This window comes from Oryx dammah, unplaced genomic scaffold (assembly GCF_014754425.2).
Source record: "Oryx dammah isolate SB20612 unplaced genomic scaffold, SCBI_Odam_1.1 HiC_scaffold_18, whole genome shotgun sequence".
NCBI classification, from domain to species: Eukaryota; Metazoa; Chordata; class Mammalia; order Artiodactyla; family Bovidae; genus Oryx; species Oryx dammah.
The window spans coordinates 79,594,331-79,619,821 of record NW_024070202.1 but is presented as its reverse complement, the minus strand read 5'-3'; the positions used below and the strand labels follow the sequence as shown (position 1 = coordinate 79,619,821).

General features: G+C 44.2%; 1 protein-coding gene across 3 annotated transcripts; it reads right to left on the bottom strand.

Moving 5' to 3' along the window:
- Positions 1-387: 387 nt before the first annotated feature.
- Positions 388-25,105, bottom strand: INHBA (inhibin subunit beta A). Of its 3 annotated transcripts, XM_040260929.1 has the most exons (4): positions 24,807-25,105; positions 21,060-21,243; positions 15,786-16,328; positions 388-5,896 (listed from the first exon to the last, which is right to left on the bottom strand). In XM_040260929.1, exons 3-4 carry the CDS (start codon positions 16,171-16,173, stop codon positions 5,007-5,009), a joined length of 1,278 nt encoding a protein of 425 aa, XP_040116863.1. In that variant the 5' UTR covers positions 16,174-16,328; positions 21,060-21,243; positions 24,807-25,105; the 3' UTR covers positions 388-5,006. The 3 variants fall into 3 exon arrangements, with proteins under 3 accessions (XP_040116863.1, XP_040116865.1, XP_040116864.1); XM_040260931.1 differs by lacking the exon at positions 21,060-21,243 and having other exon boundaries at positions 24,807-25,018; XM_040260930.1 differs by lacking the exons at positions 21,060-21,243; positions 24,807-25,105 and adding an exon at positions 18,756-18,912.
- Between the last annotated feature and the right edge of the window lie 386 nt (positions 25,106-25,491).

Genomic DNA, 25,491 nt, shown 5'->3' with positions numbered 1-25,491 from the left:
AGACTGGGGTTCGATCCCTGGGTTGGGAAGATCCCCTGGAGAAGGAAATGGCAATCCACGCCAGGACTATTGCCTGGAAAATCCCATGAACAGAAGAGCCTGGCAGGCTACAGTCCATGGGGTCGCAAAGAGTTGGACACGACTGAGTGACTTCGCTTCATTTCACAAGTACCTGTAATCCATTACAAACCTCTGCCTGCCACAGCAAGATACATTCTTTTTCTATTTGAGCTCTCTTAGTTCAGCTTTTGTTCTCTCTCTCCCATGTGATCTATTTTTCTCATACTCTTCCAGAGATAATTATGGTAGAAACAAAATTATCATCCAGCAAAAGACATGGCAATATGTGTGCAAGGTTGATCTTGGGAAATCAATAAGACAAAAAAATAAAAATAAAAATAATAAATCCCAAACAGGTCTTTTTATTTAACATAAGGCCAAAGAAGCTATCAGGCGTTGCTGAATACTGTCCACTAACTGTACAAAATATTGACTGCATGCCTCGCAAACACCAAAATATCCGCTGGAATGCCATAGAAATAAATAACTTCTGCTATAAACACATGAAAACATATCAAACTGTTATCTCTTTAAACATATCGTAAATAAAAAAATTACCAGTACTTCTACACAATAAATATTAAGAAATCATTGACATAGTTGAAATGCACTCATATAAATTAACAACTTTAATTACATTAGCCAAACAGACATTGGTTAAAGAACTGCATGTAATATGCCAAAAAAAAAAAAAAAAAGAATCAAAATAAAACAAACAAACAAACAACACCAACCACAGAACATAAAAGGTTTTAAAACAAAACAGGCTTCAGATTATCTTGGCTTTCATAATTATATTTTTCTTTTAAAGAAAAATATCAACCCATTGTCAATGCACTGTTTCTCAAAGCATTTAAATAGAGGGTAAAGCCCATTGGAAATTAATACAGAAGAAATGATTCACTTTATGCATAAAAAATAAATAATAATATAGCTGAGACATGTGGTTTGCTTCTGCTCTTGAAGATGTGAACAGCTTCTAAGCATTCATTTTCTCTGACCCATACAACAGCTTCTCAGTGATAAAGGGTTTAATTTAAACATACACAGTGTCCACCCCCAAGACTTCTGCCCACATCTACAAGTTCCATTTATTGTGTAGGATTTCAGGGTGACTAAGTTTTTCTCTATATTGAAAAGAGAAGTTGCCAAAAGGCCCACAGGAAATCATTTTTTCAAGTAAACATGATCATTTGAGTCTAAGCTTAATAGCACTAAGGCATTTGCCTTTTCTGATTTTAGAGTCACCTTGACGTTCAATCTCTCGAGGGTGACAACAAAATTCACTTGTTCTATCTAAGAGGAGAAGGCAGGTACTCTCCTTAAAATCAGAGTGTGGAATCAATCTTAAATAAGTATGAAATTGATTGGTCTTCAGAGACAAGAAAATCTCAACTTAGTGTTCTGGAATTCACCTTACTTTTGGGGAAAAAAAGAAAAGAAAAAGAAAAAGTCAATCAAATCTACAATATATTTAGCATTCTTAAAAATTATTTGGGAACACATGCTTTTCAGATCTTTGAAGACTGGATGTGGGTAGACTTTTAAGAGCCTAGAGATGAGCCCTACAGAAAGAGCACAGATCAAATGAAGCTAAACTTGCTTTAGGAAAACAGACGGGGAAGACATAGTCTGGTGGAATTTAAAAGCTTTTTCTTTTGACCTCACACTGCTCCATGAACAACATGGCTGTTTACAAAGTTGCATAACTTCCAAGATTATCAAAGATAGTTGTAATTTATCATTCTATTTCAAGGTCATATACATTTAATAAAATATTTTAGTTAAAGTTTGGAGATGTGTAATTTAATAAATAAAATCTTCCCATTAAAATATTGTCATATATAATTTCATTTAGCTCTGCTACTAATTACTGTGGCCACTATCAAACTCCACTGTACCCTCAACACATCCAGGATTTAAAGGCTTCAGTAGATGGCATACATATTTGAGATGAATGGGAGCCACAGACAGAGATCAGCTGTTTTTTCAACCTCTTTTCACTTTGTCTATTGCCTGGGCCACCTCTGCTATTACACAGTGAACTAGGACTTGGCTTCGCATACTATTTTCGTAGGTTCCTCTATTCGTTCCAATGCAAAATAAGAAGTTCAAAAGGCCCTCAAAGTTTTTCATGAAAATTTCATGACACTCAGCTGCCCAATTTCCTAGTCAATGGTTAAGGGCGAGGAAGTATCAATGTTGCATGCACTCCATCTCATACTTAATTAGAATCCATTCTTAAGCACTTGTGTGGGGTTTCCTGCATAACAAAGGATGAACCTCTAGATTGTAGTATGTACAGCCAGGTAACAACGTTAAATCTGCCTACATACAGCCCAGTAGAGAGCAGACTGATTTGGTCTGTTTCTCAAGAAGAGCTAAACCACCTTGGGAATGATTTCTCACTGATACTTTATTTTCCTACTATTAATTTTAAAAAAATTTTACAAATTGGCATAGGGCTGAAAGCTCCAATATTTTACAGAATTCTAACAAACATAATTTCCCCCATGAGACCTTTCTTCCCCCCAACTTTCACAATTTTCAACAAGTCAGTATAAGTAAGGCTCTGTATTTTAAAAAGCACATAAATGAATAACGTATGACCTAGGCAAGCTAAATATCATAGGATAAATCAGTAACAATTTAGCTTTAAGCATGTACTTTGATATTTATAAAACAAAGTGGTTTTCTTTTTTTCCTTTTTGTATCTGAATCAATGCATACCAATTTATACGTCAAGAATTTGGGCTGTAAATTAAAATATCAGGGATTTTTACTACTGCCCTCATTCCTGTTTCCCATTCTTTTTCTTACTCCCATGCTCTTAAACACCTTCCCCCAAATTATTTATTGTTTAACTAGTGACAGCAACATTATTTAGTCCAGCTGCACAGGTAATATTTCTCACAACCAGACTTTAATCATAAAAAAATTTTTTTAATGCACCCACTTCTTTTATCCTGGCCTACAGGTTAATTTTTTTTTTTTTCTGAAAAAGCTTCTGATTTAAGATTGATTCCAACAGATAATACATATGTTATCAGCCTAGATTGAACACGAGTTTCCTGTTTTGTTTTCTCTGTAGGGAGTAAGTAACTTGTAGGATGGGGTTGGAGGACAAGAAAGAGGAGGGAATTGGATCCCTGTACATTAAAAGAGGGTCTTGCTGAATATTCACTGGAATTCCCAGGCTTTTCCCATACAAATTTTTGAAATGTGCCCACCTAGTTCAGAGTAAAAGCAAAAACGATAGCCTATCCTTCTTAAAAATACTGTGTTTTGCACACAAACATTCATTGCCTTAAGAACATTAAAAAATGACAGCCTGAAGTGCTTAAAATGTGTATGGACACGATGCGCCACATGTATACATACACACAGACATGCATGTGCCCGAGCACTGTATATATACACATACGAGCATGGAGCGTTCCATAAATCTGATTGAACTTGATATCCAACAGTGTACAACTACTGTACATCCAGTATGAAATGTCCTGTTTCATGGATGTAAAAGGAGTCAAAAAAAAAAAAAAAACAAACAAACTTTTCAGGTCTTTCAAGCCTGAACACAATCCACCTTACTCAACCTTGAATCCCAACCCCTGACTCATTGATGGTGAATGATACCAACCACAGACAGACTGTTTAAAGGCTCACACAAATGTCTTTGGTGTATGTGTCTATTTTTTAAGGTACAAAATAATAATAATAATTATAATTATAATAATAAAAATAGCTATTTTGTGTGCTGTAGCAGTTCTTTTATAGCTCACATTAAGTGCAGCTCTGAACCCCACCCCACCCCCACCCAAAGAAAATACTTGTTAAATAAGGATTAGACAGGTCGAACACCATTGTAGTGCAAATAGTAAACGATAAAAAAAAAACAACATTTACAAAATATAGAAATGTTTGGATCCAACAGATGGACAAACATATTCCTTTCAAGTATCTCTCCTTGAAGAAAATAAAAATTAATCAGGTTACTTCCAATACAAAAAAGTCTCTCTTTTTGTTCTCTCTCAGGTAAACAGTTTCAAACCTATTAGGTTGCATAGTTCTAAGATCATAAGCACCTTAACGAAATGTAACTTGGTATTCTTTTTTCCTTGATCTTTCATGCTTCCCATTCTTGTTCTCAATTTTTTTTTTCATGTTGGTTATTGTTTTGTTGCGGAAGTGGTGCAGAAAAAGAAGGTGTGACCACCTGCACACTAGTGTTCTTTTACCAGAATATGTGTATGTGTGTGTGTGGTATGGGAATGCCTTTGTGTGTGTTCGATGTGTGTCTCTGTGTGTATGAGGTCTGTGTGTGTGTTCATGTGTACATGGTGGGGTGTGTGGTCCGTATGTGTGTTCATCTGTGTGTAGAGGGGGTGTGTGTGTGTGTGGTGGGTATGTGCGTGTGTCTGCGAGGGGTGTGTGTGTCTTTGTGTGTGTGCATGGGCTGATATACACAGAGAGAGGGTCACACAGACATACCTTACGACCTGGTTTACTGGGTGGGAAAGTGCCTATAAATGGCCCTTTCAAACTCATGGCTTTCTAGATGCTATTTGGGTTGTGTCAGCCCACATTACTGCAGACCAGACAAGTTGACTTCGAGGCTCATACGGAAAGGGAACTGAAAAGGAGAGGATGAGATTCCCGTTTGAGCAACTGCTGTCACCCCTTGGAGGCTGGAGGAAGAAGTGAACGGTACCCCACCCTCCCTCTCCCCCGCAATTCCCATCTCCTTCACTGTTTCATCTCTGAGCCCTGGCTAAGGAATTTCTCCACATCTTCCTTCATCTGCTTCAGGTTTTGCTTTTAGTTTTTTTTTTTTTCTTTTTTTTCTTTTTTTCCTGGTTGTTTCAGTCAGAAACCTTAAACATGTCTTCGTGTCACCACTGTCTTCTCTGGACCATCTCGCTCCCATCCCCCCTGGGCTGGGCACTCTATGAGCAGCCACACTCCTCCACGATCATGTTCTGGATGTCCTTCTTGATGATGTTCTGCCCATCGTCATAGTACAGCATGGACATGGGTCTCAGCTTGGTGGGCACACAGCACGACTTGAGGTTGGCGAAGGGGCTGTGACCCCGCATGCGATAGTGGTTGATGACTGTCGAGTGAAAGGAGAGGGATGAGCCCGACGTGCCTGCTATGTGGCTGGGGCACTCGCCCTCACAGTAGTTGGCGTGGTAGCCGGAGGGGGCGATGATCCAGTCATTCCAGCCAATGTCCTTGAAACTGACAAAGAACTGTTTCTTACAGCAAATGTTGACCTTGCCGTCACACTCCAAGCCCCGCCGCCGGCGCCGGTGAGGATGGTCTTCAGACTGGCGGGCCTGCAGCATGAGGAAAGGTCTGTGTGACTGCTCCTTCTCCTCGTCCCCTCCCGCCCCTCCTTCTCCATCCCTCTTCTTCCCTTCCCCCTCCTCTTCTTTCCTCTTCTTCTTGCCCAGGAGCACCAGGCTTGCGCCGGTCTCCTGACACTGCTCACAGGCAATCCGTATGTCCAGGGAGCTCTTGCCCTGGTCCAGCAACCGCTGGATGCAGCTGGAGACGGGGAAGACGTGCCACGTGCTCTTCCGAGCATCCACCACCTTCTCCGATATCAAGATTTCACTCTTCTCCCCCTTCAAGCCCACTTCCTCAGCCTCCTCCCCTGCATCCAAGCTGCCCTGCAAGTGCTTCTGCTGTTGAAAGAGACGGATGGTGACTTTGCTCCGGGTCCTGTTGGCCTTGGGAACCTTCAGGAAGAGCCAGATTTCTGCGCGCTCCACCACGGACAGGTCACTGCCTTCTTTGGAAATCTCAAAGTGCAGCGTCTTCCTGGCTGTGCCTAAAGATGAAACACAGCACAAAAGAGAGCAGGGATACGTTAGTATCAGGTTCAAGGCCACCTCCTAATTTCTGGCAAGCATGGCAGCCTCTGTTACAAATCATCTCTAACCAGGCTCTGTGAATGAAGGCCTATGTATCTTAAGGACAGTTTGGACATTGTTAAATGGCTGAAGAAAAATAGGATGCTGTGACATGTGAAAATTATATGAAATTTAAATTGCAGTGCCCATGAACTGTTACTGAATCCAAGCTAGGCTCATTTCTTTACAGGTTGTCTGTGGCTGCTTTGCACTAGAACGTGGATTTGAGTAGCTGCAACAGTCCATTTGGCCCACAAAGCTTAAGAGACTTACTCTATGGCCCTTTTCAGAGAAACTTCATCAACTCTTACTCTAGAAGGAAGAGAGACTGGATCTGAGCGTATCTGGGAGCCTGGGTGTGCTGACTAACTGCTTAACCTGAGTCTTACCTTTTATAAAACAGGAATAATATAGTAACATTTGGCCCATTATCTCATAGGTTTGGAAGGACCCAACAGGATAAGATAGATGAAAACATAGTATAAGATCTAGCAAGCTGTGGAAACACTATTATCCTCGAAACAAATATGCAAACACCCCTGCTATGTAAGACTGCCCATAGTGTCTGGTGGCTAAGATGGGGAAAGAATCCACCTGCAAATGCAGGGGACCTGGATTCCATCCCTGGGTTAGGAAGATCCCCTGGAGGAGGGCTTGGCAACCCACTCCAGTATTCTTGCTTGGAGAGAGAAGCCTTGCATGGACAGAGAAGCCTGGTGGGCTACAGTCCATGGTGTCACAAATAGTCGGACACGACTGAGCAACTCAGCACACACAGCACTTCCTGGCATGTACCCATGGGGCTTGCCTCCTCCATGGCCACAGCCTGCTTCACACTCCACCGTTCCTTTCCTGGGTCACTGCAACAGCCATTTCTTTTATATGCAAGCTGTCAGGCCAGCATGGAGTCAGGCCCCTCTCCCATCATTTCTCCATTAAGCAGATAAAGGGATCTTTCCCAAAGGTGGATTCATTCCCATCACTTGTTTCATCCAGTCCTGCACTGAGTTCCTATTGTCCTCAATATAAAACAGAAACTGCACGGAACTCTGGGCTCTACCTGAGCTTCTCCCACCTTCCAGCTCAGTTCTCTCCCACTACCCCATCTTTGGGACCCAGCTTCACAGCATGAACATCTCATACCATCTCTCATCTCCAGGCACTGACAGTTGCTGTTCTTTCTACCTAGAAGACCCCTGCTCCCCAAACACCATCCACAGTGACTGCCCTTAATAAAGCTTTGACTTTTAGATGGGATGACCCTTCTTCCCCTAGAAGTGACCCCTCTTCCCTCCACCTCCACCCCCATTCTCCTGCCAGTCCAGCTTAGGACACCCCAGGTCTGAGGTCCTGTCTATCTCATTCACTGTCATAGCCCAGGATTTAGCAGGAAGTAGTCAATTACTTGCTTCTTTATTAACAAATGGAGGCACCTTTAGGACTTAACTAGAAGAGAGCCACCTCCTACCCCTGTATCCCGAAGTTTTGCCTCCTTTCCTTTAGAATGCAGTTTGTAGATTTAGTCACTAAGCTGTGTTCGACTCTCGTGATCCCATGGACTATATAGCCCACCAGGCTCCTCTGTCCATAGAATTTGCCAGGCAAGAATACTGGAGTGGTTTGCCATTTCCTTCTCCAGGGCGTCTTCCCAACCCAGGGATCAAATCTATGTCTCCCGAATTGCAGGCAGATTCTTGACTGCTGAGCCACCAGGGAAGCCCTTGAATGCTGCTTAGAGAGTCCAGATATAACAACAGTTATTAATAAGAGAGGAGACCCCTACACTGGCAGAGCAGTTGAATGCAGGGACCACTCAGTTCTTGCCTAATTCTAAAATGAGAAAAAGTCATTCATTTCCTTCTTTTACTACAAGCACCTATATTCCTGCAACAACACTTACTGTAAGAAGCGGGTGTCCAGATTAGAACTCTTTGATTGATCAAAGTGAGGTCCCCTCACTTCCCCTGCTACCACTTGGTGGTATCTGAAACAAGTTCTCTTTTCTCAACTGCTGCCTGTGTGTACCTGGTTCTGACTGTTCGAGTACATGCATCAGGAGGAGCACAAATCTGAGAACCATCTGAAAGTTCCTCTTAGAACTCGCAACTCCCTAGGGGGTCTCCCTGCCTGGATTTCTATAGCTAACGGAAATCCAGCCATACTTATCACTCTCAGCCCTGAGATGTTTACAGTACTATAAATTTTAGGCACGGTTTCAAGTTCTCTGCAGCAGAAAGGCTATTTGGTGCAGGGAGAGCTGTAGATTCTGTTCTTAATTTAACAGTGTGATAGTGCTGGTGGTAAATTCACTGAGGCCGGGGCCCCAGCAGGGCTGCATGTGTAAGGAAAGGTTCTCTGGTATCCCTGTATAAACTTGAAAGGACATTGGCTCTGATGGTGGTGGTGGTGGTGGCGGTGGTGGTGAGCAGCATTCCTTTGCCTCCGACCTCGAATCTCTGGCAGGAGTTGAAATGAATCATGAAGTTAGGTTTATGATTAGATCACCGGAGCAGGGAACAATTAGAGGAGAAAACTGTCATTTTTAAGGAAGCACGAGGACTTTTTTTTTTTTTCAAAATGGGAATCCAGTACTCTCCTTTGCTAAAAATTGGTGGGGTTTGGGGGGGTGGTGGTTGTTACTGTTTATCTTTTAAGAAAACGAAAGAGAAGAGACCACAAAGCAGAGCTTCATCACTTAACTCTCAAAAGATCATCAGCTGTAGATTCTGAGTGGTACAGTCCTCTGGAGACGAGAGGAAAAGGCAGCTGGAAGCTGCCCTAGGCTCCGTGAACAGGCGTGGAGGAGCCTGTGGTCCCCTCCAGTGTGGGTACAGCCGCCCTGCCCTGCAGAGAATGTTAACAAGCTCCCTGCTGGTCTCCCTTCTGCCTCCAAGCAGGCCAGCTTCTGAAACCCTAAACCGCACAGGGTGCCACTCTAAAGACAGAGATAGAGTAGCTGCTAAGTTAGAGGAGCCAGAGGGCACAAGGTTCTGATTTGCTTTTCTAGGAAAGAGTGTGAAACGGGAGAGTCTGACTGGCCCCAGGCTGGGAGGGCGCTCTGGATTTCAGGTAACTCATTTTCACAGGCTCTGCTCTGCTACAATCCTTCCTCAACCAGTGGGGAAGAAGGGGCTGAGGGTGAAGGTAGACGGTCCCCAGTAAAGAGAGGGTCCAGCTGGCAGTGCGGACGCACCCACGTTGGACTTTCCTTGAATAAAATCCAGAGAAGTCTACAGATGCTGGGAAGAGGTGGTGAGACGCTAACTGGCTGACTTGCACCAGTGAGAGCACATGTAAACTGCCTCCAGAGGGTCAGCGAGCCAAGGCCCCTTGCTTCCAGGGACAGCCTACAGGGCAGCCCCTCATTTCTCAAAAGGTGGTTTCTGATGCACAATATAGCCCCACCCCTTCTCCACAGGCAGCTGCACTTGGAAGCAAATGATTTAGTGTTCCTGAGAGAGGATTGTACAAAGAGAGTACTCATTAAAGGGGACTCAGTCTGTCAGGTGCTGTTATATTAGGATCAGAGAGTCATCATAAAATGACTTTCCTCCTGGTCCTGGCTGATAATTAACTGCATGGCATCGCCTGCGTACTGGGAAGAGGCGCAGTGCTGAAATATGCATCAGTTTAATGATCTGAGCAGAAAGACTTGGTTCCCTGTATTTGCCTCCATTGCCTGCATGCTGGATCTCTCCCCCAGATTTCTGACATTTGGATTTTCCCCTACTAATTGACATGCCTGTCGCCTCCTTCTCCTGGTGTCCATTTCTGGAACTGCTATTTGTATATTGCATGATATTTTATCAGGGAAAAAAAAATAAAACTGAGATTCAATTTCACGAAAATGCCGTTGCCATAATGCTCAGGAGAACAGGGGGAAGAGAGAGATTCAAGGCTTCCTAATGTCTACCTTATTTGCAGGTACATTTTCAAAGTTCTATTATATTCTGACTTATTAAGCAGTGAGTTTATTTTTTCTTTTACATCTAGCTTTCATTGCAGAAGTGGTGGGGGCATAGAACGAGAGAGCTAGGTGCTGGATGGAATTCATATTTACCAGGGCTGTAGGTTTCAGAAAGATATTACAACCCTCAAATTTCTTAGGCATGAAAAATATAAGTAGTCACTTGATTACATTTGCTTTATCTGTGTTTTATCTGAGACAGATGGCTATACTGCAATGATGCTTTCAGGATGCTCCAATCCTCAAATCTCCACGCACAGCAATTCGAAAAATGGAAGGAGTTTGCCTAAGGCTGGGGTGTTTAGGATCAATTACTAGTCAGTTTCAGGCTTGACTTAAATATCTCCTGCTATAAAATCTTGGAATGGAAATCTTCCCACAGTGCTTTGTGGTACAGCATTCGTTTATACAGGTGTGTACCGGGTTCCTACACTATTACCTACCTAACTAGATATAGCTGCTGGCTTTGCTAACCTTTCATTACCTACTCTATGATAATATTCTTTTCATCCTCTGTGCTATTTTTTCCCTCCCGAGGCTTGTGAGCAACGCTTGTATCACAGCCTGCTCTGCCTGAGTAATTCACTAAGAAGTCCCACGCAAACCCATGTGGGTGATAATATTTCATCACTTAAACCTCTCTTGAGTTTGGTGGACACATACCAAAGGGAGAAAAAAAAAAGTGTCTAAAAATGGATAGGAGAGATGATTACCGCACCTTGTAGGGAACACCTCAGAAATGTTTCTGAGTGGGAGGCGTTGAATGGAGGAATGAGTTTGGAAACCTGCAAGTGAAAATACCTGAAAGCACATTTTCCTTTGCTTTGATGCTCTCAGAATTTTTCAAATGTGTTCATAACTCACTCAAGGATATAGGCAGGCATGCCAAGGGTTAAGCAGCCAAGTTCTGGGTTGTTCCCCCTCCCCCACACTAGGATACAAAATGCTGCTCCTACCCCCCCCCCCACCACCAGCATTGCAGGTTCATGGGTCCATGAGCAACTCCAATGAAATAAATGATACTAACATGCAGTGTTTCATTTTTGATATGTTTTGTTCTCCTCACCAGGGTCCTACTTAAAGTACGCTGCCCTTCTCCATGTGGGTAATAATTAAGTCTCTAATTTAAGTTAATGTAAAGAGCCTTGTTGTTTATGGAGGAGTTAAACTCACCACGTGGGGGTGGGGGGGCTCACTGTAAAATACAGCTGTTACTTTCATTTTCCATTCTTCATCAGCGTTTCCCTGTGCCTAGACATGGTACAGTCACTGATGGGAGAATAGAGCATGTGTGTTCCCTGAAGCACTAATTTTGCACCTGGACTGTTTCCAGGGATTTCTGCTAAAAGCAGCAAGTGAGGCCTTGAAGGTTATGCCTCCTTTAACCTGCAGGAGAGGGTCTTGCCGAAGCAGAACTTCGGTTATAAATTATCTTGTTTTTTTTTAAGACTTAATATCTTTGCTTAGGATCTGCTATTGAATTGTAAATGCTCGGCCACATTCCTGCATCTTTCATTTAAATGGCAATTTTAAAAAAGGTTAAATATTTAGAGAGAAAGAGATTTTAGATGCCAAAAAGGAGAAAAAATTTCTGAAGGTTTAACCCTCGGACTTTCAGAGACTTCTTCCAAAGTTCCTGAGAACTTTTACACTTTGGGTTTTGGAGCTAGGAACCAGTCGGGTATAAAGCATTCTAAACTACAGCTAAGACATCGTGCCTGAGTACATTTTAGCAGAAGAGGGGCCAAGAGAAACATGTATTTTTACACAAAGTGCCTGGGAAGGTATGATTCTGGGTTTTCCAAATATGAAAACTGAATTTCTACCCTGATTCTCCCCCACACCCACTCCAATACACCTCCTCCTCTGGCCCAAACCATCTCTTTTCACATCTTTTCTCCATCATTTCTCTCTACACTCTCAGTGCAGAAACAGACGCATCCTCCAAAGTCTTACGTGCTGTTCCCACAAGGCATTAAATAAATAGACTTCTCCTCCCTATCTGAAGTCACTTGTCCTTTGTCGCTGGTAAAAACTGCTGATAAAACAGGCCAACTGGGCAACCATATCAGGGGAGACGGAAGAAGTTTTTTGTCAAAGCCCAGGCAGCCGTATTAGGGAGAGACGTGTGAGCAAATCAGGATTGCTGATGATTCACGGTCACACTTCTCCCCGCTCCGCTTTGTTTGCTTCTGAAATTTATCATTCCTCTGTCTTCCATAGAGCTGTGGAAAGTCCATATGTATGACTAGAATTCCTATTCCCTTACCTTCTGTCTCATGTAATATGTTACAGGTAGTCATGTTCCTCTCAACCCATAAAATCTTAACTTTTCCTGCAGGATGAAAGGAAGGAGGGCGGGGCGGGGAGGGCGGATTGTTAATCAGCAAGATTAGGGCGATGCAGGCTGGGGCTTCCAGTAGGTGAAATTGTTTCCCTGGAAGATTAACTGGTAAGGAGCAAAAGTCTTTGGAATGCGCCCTCTTGTGGCCGATTATTTTCATTATTCAGAGAAGAGAGTGTATAACCTCTGTGAGGGTGAATTCCCAGCAAGTTCAGAAGATGGGCATGGGGTAATGGGAGCCATCTCCACCTTGAGATGGCTTTCCTGGGGTGGAGGAAAACAGTCATCCTAGCAAGCCACCTCAGACCTCTGTCTGGGAACATTTGTGTATGTACATTTTAACTCAAATCTTCTGTTAACTAGAATGTTCTAAGGAAGGAAATGTAGGTGTTGCTTTCAACAACACCTGGGCTGTGTGCGTATTTTCTATTTCTTGGTGCTTGATTTGTCTTTCTTTCCCTATACTTTCCTCAGTAAGTGCTATCAATTGCTAACCTCATTACCAGAATCAGCATGAGACTCAAATATACCATTATCCTCCTTTGACTGGGTAGCTTTTGTCACAAATCATAAAAAGAGAAAATAGATAGAGAAGTCAAGAAGACCACTAATTTGGCTTCAATGATAATTATGGTGATAGTTGGCTGAACTCTACTCATCTCTTCCTCCTGGTCCTTAAGGTGTTAAACAACAAAGGATTCTGTTGCCAGCCTTGCAAAAAATGCAGTCACCTTGGTAAGCAATCTGGGGTTACAGATATAAAAAGAAAATCATTGTTATTTGTAAGAATACATTTCAGAGAAGCTGAGGGCAATGCTTTACCGCTTAGTCAACAGCAACTCATATCAGCTTTACCAAGGCGGGGTGCTTTCCACCTGAATACAAGGGACAGACTCAGTTCAAAAAGTTCCTGGCACCTGAGTTTTGCAAGTCCTTCCACTGTAATGGCCATGTCTTGGCCTTATTCAACCGTCATAATGAGTAGAGGTAACAATAAGGAATCATGAGGCTGAAGAATGCATGTATGGGTGAGCATTTGTGACCTGCACGCAGGTGACACTAAATTCTATGCTGTACAGAATGGTATCTAAAGAAAAAAAACTGAATGCCCTTTGCCAATCTTAAAAATCTTGATGTTTGACGTCATTTGAGAATTACTAAGGTTGAATTATTCCAAAAGCAACAAGACATTTTCACATATTCACGACAATTCTTCTGATGATAAATCTCTCTTCTGGGTTAGCTAAAGGAGCAGCAAAATACTCACATAATACTTACTCTACTTGAAGAGTAGATTGTCAACAGAGCAATCATTTTTGTGAAATCATACTAAATTGACTTAAAGTTGATGCGTGAGACTTCTCAAATGAGAAAAATGTGCAAACGTCAAAAACCTTTTCTAAGAAGCCAGCAACTTGCCCAAAGTCAAGCTGTAAATTCAATCTGGAGGAGTTTTCTATCATAGACCTTAAACTATAGTCAACACGTGAGTTAAATGAATCCACCTTTTCAAAAAGTAGCTCAATTTCTTTCAAACCAAACAGGTACCAGAAAAGGTTTTTTGAAAAATGACGAGATTTCATATAATTGACAAAAAGATTGGCACTGAGATGAAGGCCATAAGTAAGAAAGAAGGCAAAAACTCAAATTCTCTCCCTGGAAAATCTCTTAATGCCAAAGGAGTGATTTGCTTTACAAGTTGGAGAAGTCAGGAAGCGGATGCACTGCTAGCATCAGGTGTACAGTTAAAAGTGGCCAAAGGCATAGGTCTGCTTAGTCATATGATGTGGGTAAAGCCAATTGAGGAAGAGCTGCAATTAAGGCCATTCTGTGTGGCAATTAGTATATAAAAACATATACAGGGTCCCTATGGTGGCAGAAGAAGGAGCAGCGCCTAGACCACTGGAATCCATTTCCCCGCTCAGGACCTCAGAAAATGTTAAGAAAAATTGGGTGGCAGCTCAAAAAGACTCCAACCTGCCTCCTTCCCCCAGTAAGCTTCATGAGATAAAGTGAAAAGTCCTTTGGGACTGCATTGAAAAAGAGCTTTAAGGGAAGAAAGTCAGACCTTTTTGAAAAGAAAGAAGCTTCTGGTGAGAGAGCTAAACTGCCTGCAGGACACCAGAGCTTTTCCTAGGAGGGGGAGCCAGCAAGTCAGCAGGCTATCTGCTCCATCCCCCCCCCCCAGCCCCCCACCCCCAGAAGGATGCCCTGGTCTCACATGGTTTTCTTGAAAATATAACATCTGAGTCAACAGGTTTTCAGGATTGGAAATTCTGAGTGTTGCCTTAATTGTTTATACTGCTGCGGCAAACTTTTAAACAGCAATGCTGGGAGTCCCGGCACATACTTTACTGGCCATATGCTCTACCAAACAAAACAATGGCATTCCTTTCAAATGGATTTGGCAAGGGATGCAATTCTTTAGCCTGGCATTACCATGAAAGTAACATGAAATTAACACATCTGTGTGTGCCCAGGCACAGCATGCAGGGGCTTGTAGACAGGCAAAAGGATCTGGGTCACATAACTGTAAAAATAACCTGACCCCTGGTCTCCAGCAGGCCCTTTTGACAGGTATTGTTTTCTTCAGCAACAGGTTAATGTGGTCCTGAGCCAACGATTAGAATCTATTTATTAAAGTTCTTCCTCTTAAGGATTGAGTGGGAGTTCAGTGTAGTATCTGAGAGCACTTTGTCAAGGTTGCATTCCTTGGCAGAGAGCTCTTAGTAACTTTACAGAGAACAAAACTCTTTTTTTTTTTTTTTTTTAAGTTCAGAGAGCAGAAGTCAGTGTTCCAAAAGTGACTGATGGTTCAATGTCATCTGTTCCCTAGCCCACCCCACCCCCCAAAGTCGTTCTTCACTGCCTAAAATGTGATGCTTGTGTCTTTAGAGGCAGAGTTTCTAAAGGTAAAAATGACTGTCACTGATATGCCCTGCTTCTCGATGTGGCCCCTGATTGGACTTTTAAAGAAAAGGGGATGTTTTTAAGACAATGACTTCATCTGGGCCATGCCATCCCGATCCTGCGCTTGCCGCCATCCCCTCACCCACCCCACCCACCCCACGCACCCACAGTAAAAACTTTAGATGGGGTACGGAAGCCTCCGGGCTTCCCCCCAGCACCAGAAAATGCCCCGACTTTCCTCTGGCTCCTCTGATCTAGTTCCCCGGGCAGGCAGGGCGAGGGAGCCTCTCTCTCAGACAGCCTTCCTGCTCCACATTGGGCCGAGAGCTTCCTCCGGGACGACCGGCTTAGTTGAGCAAGTGTAAGCTAGCCATCTCCTGCCAGGGCTCAGCCCAGGACCCCACCACCTCTGGGAGGTCCTCTCCCCTGCTCCCCACCCCCCTATCCCCGCCGCGGTCCATCCGCTACCGTCCGCTAATAACTCATGACCTTCCCAGGCAGGGTGCAGCTGGAGGGCAAGAAGTTCCGCCGCCGAGGGCTGTCAGAGCAGTGTGCCCCCCACCCCCATCCCCGGGCAGGCACCCACCTGATTCCGCGAACGTGATGATCTCCGAGGTCTGCTCCATAAGCTCATTCATTTCTGCCCTCCGTCCGATGTCGTCCTCTATCTCCACGTACCCGTTCTCCCCCACTTTTCCCACATGAAGCTTTCTGATCGCGTTCAGAAGCGCCGCCTTGGGTACCGGCTGGGTGACATCGGGTCTCTTCTTCAAGTGCAGCATGTTTAAAATGTGCTTCTTGACGGCCTCCACCATCTCCGGCTGAGAGTTGGGTACATCCTTTGGGAGGGTGGCCAACGCACAGGACGGGCAGTCTGGGGCCGCGCTGTGCCCCTCGGATCCCGGGGTGGGGGAACTCCTCACTATAATCCAGCAACTCGCCAACAAAAATCCTCTCAGCCAGAGCAAGGGCATCCTGGCAGCAAAAGTTGTTGTGTTGCCCTTTTAAAAGGCTTTGCTTTTCCTCCCCCCTCACGCACAGGGTTTTTGTTGTTGTTTTTTTTTTCTTTTTGTTTTTTTCTTTCTTTCTTTCTTTTTTTTTTTTTCCTTTCTCCTCTTCAGTCAATTCTCTGGAACAAGAACAAAAAGTTTTCTGTGAAGTTTTGTTTGCAGGTTCCCTCTCTGAATGCAGTCAGGGCTGTAGGTTTGTGGCTGTCAGGGAGGAGAGTTCTGACTGTCTCCGAGTAAGAGAGAGGGAGGGAGGGAGGGAAGGAGGAAGGGAGGGAGAGACAGGGTGGGGGGGGGGGGACAGAGACAGAGAGAGGACGGGAGGGAAAGAGAGACAGGGAGAGAGAAGAGAGAGGGAGAGAAGGGGGAGGGGGGGAGGGAGAGAGGGAGAGAGAAAGAGAGAGGGGGAGAGAGAGAGGGAGACAGAGAGACGGAGCGATTGGCCCTGAGTGAGTGAGTGAATGGGAGAGGGAGGGAGTTTGTCTGTGAGTAAAGGCTGTGATTAGGAAGGGGAGGGACAGCTCTCTCTGACAGGCTGCCTGCCTTCTGCTCCCTTACACACACACCTCTCTTCAAATATCACCATTCTCTGGAGTTCTACTTTCCCTTCGGAAGGAAATTCTCCTGATTCGGTTCTACTACTTCTTCTTCATTACCCTCCCTCCACCCTATTTCTTTCTCTGCCCAGGCTCCTTGCTTCACCTTCTTCCTCTTTTGGAGGGACAAGCAAAGCCCCAAGCAACGCCCTGTCTCCATCAACAGGGAGGACCAGACTGAAACAGCCTGCCCCAGTACCCCTCCACCCTGCCTGGCCACTGCCTGGAAGGTGGGGCTCAGGGTGCCCAGAGGTGGGCAGGCAGGTGGTGAAGGTCAAGAAGAGGGGCCACTGTGTCACTGGGACCAGCTGACTGTTCTGGCCCGGTGGGAATCCTGCTGACGGTCCTTTCCCCCATTCATTCATATTTCAATGTTCAGGGCCATCAACACTGGCAGGCGATCAGAGGGGAGTGCAAACAGAACTTTTGTTTGGGGTCATATAATACACTCTACTTTTTCCAACTGCAAAAGGCAGCGAGGCGTTGAAAGACCCACAGGCAGGCAGCAGGTTACACGCTTGTGTCACGTGAAGTGAGCTCTGTCCCCTGTCTTTAGCAACCACCCCTCCTGCCCGGCACACACACTCACAGATGACAGCTCACCACCACTGGCTCTGACTTCACAGGTAAAATGCAGAATTCCGCTGGCCTTTCCCACATTATTGTATACAAACAGTGAGCTCCTATGACTTGAATAACTGGTCCTAGCAGGGGAAGAATCTCTAAAATATACTGGTAAATAATTTTCTCTGTCATGGGGTAGTTAGTTCAGCCTGCCCCCTATCCGCATCCCGGACCAGTCAACAGACTGGCTTCTTTTTCTCTCAAAGGAACAGCACAGATGAAATCATCATGGATTTCAGTGTTCACAGAAAAAGAAAAATGTGAATTTTTAAACAATGCCTCTCTGAGTTTTTTTTTATTCTCCTCCCCCCCGCCCCCCTCCTTTTTTTCATTTTTCTGTCTTATTGCTTTTATCTTGCAGAAGTATCTTTAAGAGGTCCATCTGTTAAAGCTTTCCTTCCCTCTCAGTTTCTTTCCCACACATAAGCAAGCCCTTTCAGTTTCTGTAGATACAGTCAGCTTATATCTGACACCTAGTGTGTTCAGAGCATTATAGTCAAGCAATGCACTTTGGTTGGGAAAAGTTAATAAATAACATTATTAGAAGCATAAGAACTGAGGGCGAGGGGAGGAGGATGAGACCAGTGTGATACTAAGTTAAAATTACAATTTGCACAGGTAACAAAGCTTTTTTGAATTGGTACCCCATCCCCCTTTTCTAAAGCATCTGCCTGTGAGACTTTCTCTGTGACCAGCCACCTTTAGGATTTTTACCTCCAGGAACATCAGTTACCCTGCTATTACTGTTCAGATTTTGTCAACATTCCTTGAAGAGTCTAATTTTTTTCTAGTGGGGGATGGTGAAAGAGAATGGGGAAAGGGTGGCATTGGTGTTAATAACTGCTTAATAAAATATCTTTGAAACTGAAGATTTATAACATAATCTACCTATTTGGCGTCCCATATGCAGTACCCAAAGCATTTTGCAGTCCAATTAAGTTTTACAAGAGAGGCTGAAATAGAACTCAAAGTTTAATGACTCCAAACAACTTGAGAGTCCCAATACCTGCATTTAGATAAATGTAACTCATCATCAGGACCCTCTCTGTATGTGAGTTTGTGTGTATTCCCTGAATTTACTATTTGTGAATATAACTTAAAAATTAGCTTTCTCTTTGACACAAGTCCTTGCCTAGAGATGCTGAATTGGGTTGTAGAAACACATAATCTATCTGCATGCTCTACTGTTAAAAACACTATTCACTTGCTTGAACACATAAAAAGGTACAGATCACAATCTGCATGGAAGTGCCAAGAAGGTAAAAGTCCTGCTCACCATCCTGCCTAGGAATGTGGAAAGAGCTCAGAAGTTAAGTTAAAAAGCATTACCTTTCCGGTCCTCTCTTTCACCAGCAGACTCTTGTCTCATGTAGTAAGAGCTGTCCGGGTTCCTCTTCATGGTATTGGCACTGAGGAGTTTTATACTGTACTACTTATTTGTACAGTCACACATTGGTACCAGTCAAGCAGAGGAGGGCTGGGGCTTTGTTTGGGATTGGTTAAAATCAGCATGACATCAGCAGATGACTGGTTTTTCCAGTGTGAGACATATTTCATAACTCATTATCTAATGGAAAGCCTTTCTTGGCATCAGTAACACTACTGGGCAATCAGTGAGCCAGTGAAATGTCTGACTGACTGGACTCCCCTTTAGAATAGTCCTGGAATCCAACAACTCTGTCTCACTGAGGGTCCAACTTTCAACTTTTCTTTGACCAATTGAGCACACACTTCTTATATTCTGGCTCAGTTTTATATCTTCACATAAGCATCTGTTACTTCATGAAGTTGCCTCTATTTACAAAGTATTTTATTGCTTCTTACAGGGAAGAAAGTTCACAGTGCTCTTCCTAGAGATTCTGATTTTACTTTTTTAAATAAGATATTCCAGGGAGGGAAAAAATAAGAAAATACATATACCTATATGGGATGATCACCTCTCCCCTGATTTACAGCATTATTTAACATCTTGAAAAACTTAATTTTTTAAAATAAGATGTTTTATTGAGAAAAAGCCAAGGGAAATATGTATCCCTATGGGATGATGTTCTTCCCTCTCCTGACTTACACTATTATTTTACATCTTGAAATTGAATACCTGCTTTATAAATCATTTATCATTGAGAACTTTGGAAATAGTCACTCTCTGCTAGTGAACTTTATAAGTATGCTTCCCAAGCCTTTAGAATCCCAATCTAACTAGAAGAAAAAGAAAAGAAAAAGAATCTCCTACATGATTCTTCTTTATCAGAACTTCAAGTCCTATGATTTCTAAATTGTTACAAATACAACATGAGATTAATGAAAAAAAGTGAACATTTCTTGAAACTGGAGTTAAGTTGGTCAGGGTGTTTTGGGGGAGGGAGGAGACAGTGTTAGCTAGTCAGGGATAACACAGGAGGAAGGAATTCTCAGACAAGAATGCTGATGAAGGGTTGTTAGAAGAAGCATAGCTGAAGCCTAAGTCGGGTATTCATGACAAGTTGAATAAAATGTGCAAAATTGGGAGCTAATGAAAGCCATATGACCAGATATGTTGTTTTGTATGCAGGATTTAACATGCATAAAATAAACTTTTCACTGTGCCCACAAGCAAAATATAGAGACTCTGGTCTCCTGATGTGCAGTTTAAGCAGGTTCCTTTAGGACACCAGAAGTTTGTCTCAAGGGGTCTGTCTTGGCTAAACACAGAGAATGTGTAGGTGCTGAACTGTATATTGGGGTGGGGCAGAGTAGTTTGAGAATTGCATATTCAGAAATGAAGTAGGAAATAAAATGTTAGGTTGTAGAGAAATAGAAGGAATCTGAGAAGGAAAGATAGAAACAGGATCGGTGTTAGTTAACTCCAAAGCTGCCCATCAGGTTTGAACTGGATGGATCCAACCTCTCTATAAGAAAGGAACTTCCCCATCCTTTTTGGATGAGACCTAGGGGTTGGGGAGGGGCATCTAAATTCACCCCTCACCCCCACAGGAACCCTGGTGTCCTGGAAATAGCACCATGTTTATGAGTTTCGGGGCACAAATCAACCTGGATGAGACCCCAGTTCCACTGCTTATTAACCAGATAACCTCAGCCCTCAGTGTACTCATCTGTAAAGTGGGATCCACCTACTCCACTGCAGGATCAAGCACGTGCTCAGAAAATACTGGGTGATAAAAATTTCATGGTGCCTCTCTCTGAACATATGTGTCCCAGGAATATGCAGCACCCCGACCAGAGAAGCCACCCTCTCTCTCGGGTGATTCAGATCGCGTTGGCCACGGATGCCACCAAAGTGCCCACCTGCCTAGGTCAGCCCACCAGCTGTGATATCATTCTCCACCTGAATCCCCAACCTCAGAGCTGAGCCACGCGGGAAATGCCTCCTCACTCAGTGGAAATGAGGTGGAGGTGGTAGAGGAAGCAGGAAGGTTAAAATAACTTCTGTCGACTCTTGTGGATGGGGGAATGATCTTTTCCCTGCCGGACTCCAGGGCTCCGGGGAGTGGAGGAGCTGGTCCGCCCAGCTCCTGATCAGCATCTCCAGTTCCTTCCTCGACTTGGTTTCTCTTTCACTTCCTGCCCCCACCCCCCGCGCCCCAGTTCCCCCACCCCGGCCCTGCGGTCCCGCTGCTCGGCCTGCTACTGTACCTTGAGCAACACCTGCTGGCAGCTCCCGGGGATCACGCCGGATCGCGGCCGCTGCTCGAGCTCGGCTCGCGGGGCTGGAGTCTGGGCCAAGCCTTGCGCAGCGGCCGCCTCTATTTTTACCCGGAGCACCAGCAAGGGCAACTTCTTTTAAGAGCGGCTCTTGATTTTTCCCCCCTTTTGGCAGCTAGAGAATTCAGAGAGGGAGGAGGGAGGGAAATCACTGATCAGTAAGTGCAGCTGGGAATCTCTGAACCCAGTTATCACTGCCAAGACTGAAAGCCACGGCCAATGTCAGGGACCAGGAAGGGGACTTGCGGGCTGGCTCCCAGGCGGACAGAGGCGCGCGGGGAGCGCTCCCGCCCCGCCAGCTCTGTCCCCTTTCGGATCGCAGAGCCCGGTCCTCCCCGCCACTGCGCTGGCACGGTGGCCGGCTGCCACCGCGCTTTTCACCTAGTGCAGGAGGCCTGATTTACTGACTCCTTCACAAAGCTCCTCGTCTCTTCGCTGGAGCCTTTTGCAGGGCTCTGTTCTCGCCTGGAGGAGCGGCCCCTGGAGAACCCGGTGGAGCAGCTTGCTTCGAGGAGCCGGGAGGGAAACTGTGGTACCTTATTTTACTGTAATTGCAAAAGGCGCGATGTGCCAGAGATCTATATTTAGAAGTTGTATGTTTCTACTTTTATGTAAATGGAGCAATTAGGGCCTGTCTTGCTGCTGCTAAACTCCAGGGCTTGTGCCTTGCTGGGAAAGCTGGTGTTTTCAATCACAATTAGTGAGCTGGTCAAAAAACCAAGTTCGTTTAAGGATAAGAGCTCAACGGTGCGAGAGAGGGAGAGACCAGAGTCCCTGTGCCATCCTGAGACCGCGGTGACACACACCTTGGGGCACGGCTAACCTATAGTGGAGTTTACCCGTGGCAGCAGCTGTCCCCGTGCAAAGTTGGCATAGATCAAGGAGCGAGAATGTTCATTTTCCTTCTCAAGCAAACCGTCTGTCCTTCGGCTTCCATCCATGCTATTAATTGGTCTCCTTGCTCACTACTCCTGGAACAAGGAGACAGGCCTAGAAAAGGGGACTGGTTTTTTTTTTCATGGCTCTGTTGTTTTAGCTGCTGCTCACGCTTTGGCTCTCCTGTTATTCTGTTTTAAAAAAAAAAAAACCGCTAGGAGGCGTGAACGCCCCAAGCAGGTGACTGGGACCTTGTCATCTGATTCAGTCGAAATGGCACGAGGCTGGGGGGTTCACAGCACTGACTAGGCTGCTGACGATTCAGGGTGTTTTAGTTCCTTCCTATGAAAAATCTGTTCCCCCAAAAGCATGATTTCTGGTTCATCCCCCCGTCTGGGAAACCGAACAGAAAACGTGACTAGAGGGAGAAATCAATAAGATTCGAGGTGTTCTCACCAGCTGACGTGTTATTCTGGGCTCCAGGCAGGAAAACCTTGCCTCCGTGGGGAGTGGTGACTCCCTCGAGAGGCAGCGCCTCTCCGGATCCAGAAAACGTGGGCGGGATCCAGAGTGGTATTTGCTGCCGGGAGATTTCCGGAGTCTCATCGAATGGTTTGGGTTGAATAGGGAACTGGCAATCCCTGCCTGTTTCCTGGACAGCCAGAGCTTGCCCATCTCCTGGGCGCTGGGTTAGGAAGAGAGATTTGGGACAAGGAAGAATGAGCATTTCACATTCTAAACTGAACTAGGAAGCTGTTTGCTTGTCAAATCAATGAATAAATACAACTCAATAGAGAGGAAGAGGGAAACATGAAAATTCCTCCAAGGGATGGATTAGGAGTTTGGGATAAATAGATGCAAACTCTTGTTCTTAGAATGAATAAACAATAAGTTCCTACTGTATAGTATAGGGAACTATATTCAATATCCTGTGATAAACCATAATGGAAAAGAATATGAAAAAGAAGGCATATATATGTATAAATGTTTCATTGTGCTGCATAGTAGAAATAAACACACTGTCCATCAACTATACTTCAATAAAATAAATTTTTAATAAAAAGTCCTCCAAAATTCACTAGAACACAACAGGATCAGAAATAGTCAATCTAAAACTCTTATTCCTAAGCATCCTGTTTCTCTTCAACCACCAGAATACCCCACAAGGCCTTGCCCTATGTGCAACTCCTCTGTTTTAAGAGTAGTTGGAAGTGCCTTACCTGAACCAAGGGAACCCAGATCCTAGAATTAAAATGATCAAGGAAAAAACCAGAAAGAAAAACCTCAGTAAATAAACTGTTATCACTCCATCTACAGCAGTGGCTCTCAACTGTGATGATTTTGCTCCCCAGGAGACATATGTCTGAAGACATTTTGGCTCAGTGTAACTGGGAAGGAAGGTGCTACTGGCCCCTAGTGGGTAGAAGCCAGGGATGCCATTAACTTTCTAATGGTGCCCCTGACAGCCGTCTCAGCAGAGAAATCATCCGACCCCAAATGGTAACTCCTCTGCAGTGGAGAAGCCCTGACTTTGAGTTATCGTTCCAAAGTTTCACCGCATTTCCTTCCCATCCATGCTCCAAGGGGCCTCGGCATCTATGCAAGAGAGGAATCATTCAAGTGATGCTGCCTCCTTGTATGTCTTGGGCTTCCTGATTACCAGAAGCCTGCACAGCAGAGCAGACATTGACACAGCCAGGGTACTTCTCAAGCATCTCCACCAACTTTCCAGGGAGGCCTCCAAGTATTTGCTTCTGGCTTTGTGTTCAAACCGAAAGCAGAATCTTGGTGACTGGCAGCAAAGCGAGATGAATTAGCCCCCACCCAAGCTGTTAGGAGGCAACGGATAATGGAAGACAAAAAGTGAATGAGGAATGAGTTATTCATTTGAGCAAGTCGGTATCTGAGAAATCCCTAGCAAATTCCCTGAAGTGAAATTCGCAAAAGTGAGATTACCATGCTTTGCTCCCAGAGCAAGCAAATATGATGTGGCTGATTTTATTTGTTTAATACTTTGGGGGAATGACACACAATCAATATCCACAGAGAGAAAACAGTGCTTTGCGAAATCCTAATGCATGTTCCGAGCAACTTTATATTCTCCAAACTTCCTTTGTAAAGGAAGGCCATGCCCCTTCAGGTGCTGCTCTCCTGTGAGGACTGGGGGAAATATTGTGAAGGAGACCATATCACAGAAACTAATCAGCATCATCAACAAATGCTGGTGAAACCCACAAAAGGGAATTTGGCTGGATCCATCTAGCTGAGATGTGAAATGCTGATCTCTACACAATAAGGCCAGCTCTCCAGGCTTATCACTTAGTTCCTAAGTGACCTGGGTTATCCAGAGAGGAGAGGGTCAGTCAGAGAATGTTCTGAGATGAATGAGGCAAGAGGGGAACGTCTTAGACACTCAGATGCCATCTCATCAACGCCAACACCTGAATCTAGTTTCTGCAATAGATGGTTATTTTAGAACCAAAGACTTCCATCCACTTCCAAATGATTCAGAAAAGCCTGGATTTCTTCCCAAGAAGTAATCATTTAGTCCTGGTGAAAAACTCAATTTAGAGAGAGAAATACAGTTATAACCTCTAGAGAAAAATAGATATTGAAAAAAAAATAAAAGCAACACTAACACTAAAAGGCCTTACTAACTAACATAATATTTCAAAAGTGTTTATCAAAAGTCAGTTCTAATCCAATCAGGGAACATCTGGTTGCTCTTCCTATTGTCCCAGAAGATGATGAACAATGCTTGCAAAGGAACGAATAACAAATAGTCATAATTGTGGTTCTCACCTGGATTCCCTTGGGTTGAAAGTTCCATGTTGCTGCCTGGAAGACTCAGAAGCTCAGCTTACAGATGCCATTAGACTCTTAAAAGAAGGAATCTTGATCTTAATCCAATGTTGCCCATCCACAACCTGCTCCCAAGTTGTAGCTTTGGAGGGAAGACACAGAAAAGAATTGGGGAAGTCCTGTGTGTATTTTTTTTTTTAATCAGTGAATTGCTACTTCCTTCCTGTGCTGATAGAGAGTCCAAAGGTTCTACCCTTCTATTGGAGCACCCCCAAGGCCCATCCAGGCCTGCATGACAGGAGTGCCCTTGTTCTGGGCACGGTGCACTTTCACAGACACTGACACTGTGGCTTGGTTAGTAAATATTTACAGGTGCCCCACTCTAATTTTAGGAAGGTCAAGTTTGCAAAGGTGCCTTGGCAGGCAGGAGTTCTGTTAGTCTTTATCAGCTTAGGGAAGCACACTATAATTCAGCACAGGATTTGGAGAGTTTCTCTGAAATCTCTGGAGTCTACACCTAGCCTTAGACTTTCAAAAATTAACTCAGCTCCTGTCCCCCTTTTCTGGATACTCACCAAGTTCCTCTTTAAAGATGGGATCGTATGAGCAGAATTTGCACTATACCAGAAAAAAATAAATAAATAAATAAATAAAATAAAGATGGGATCGAATGATGGAGGAAGGA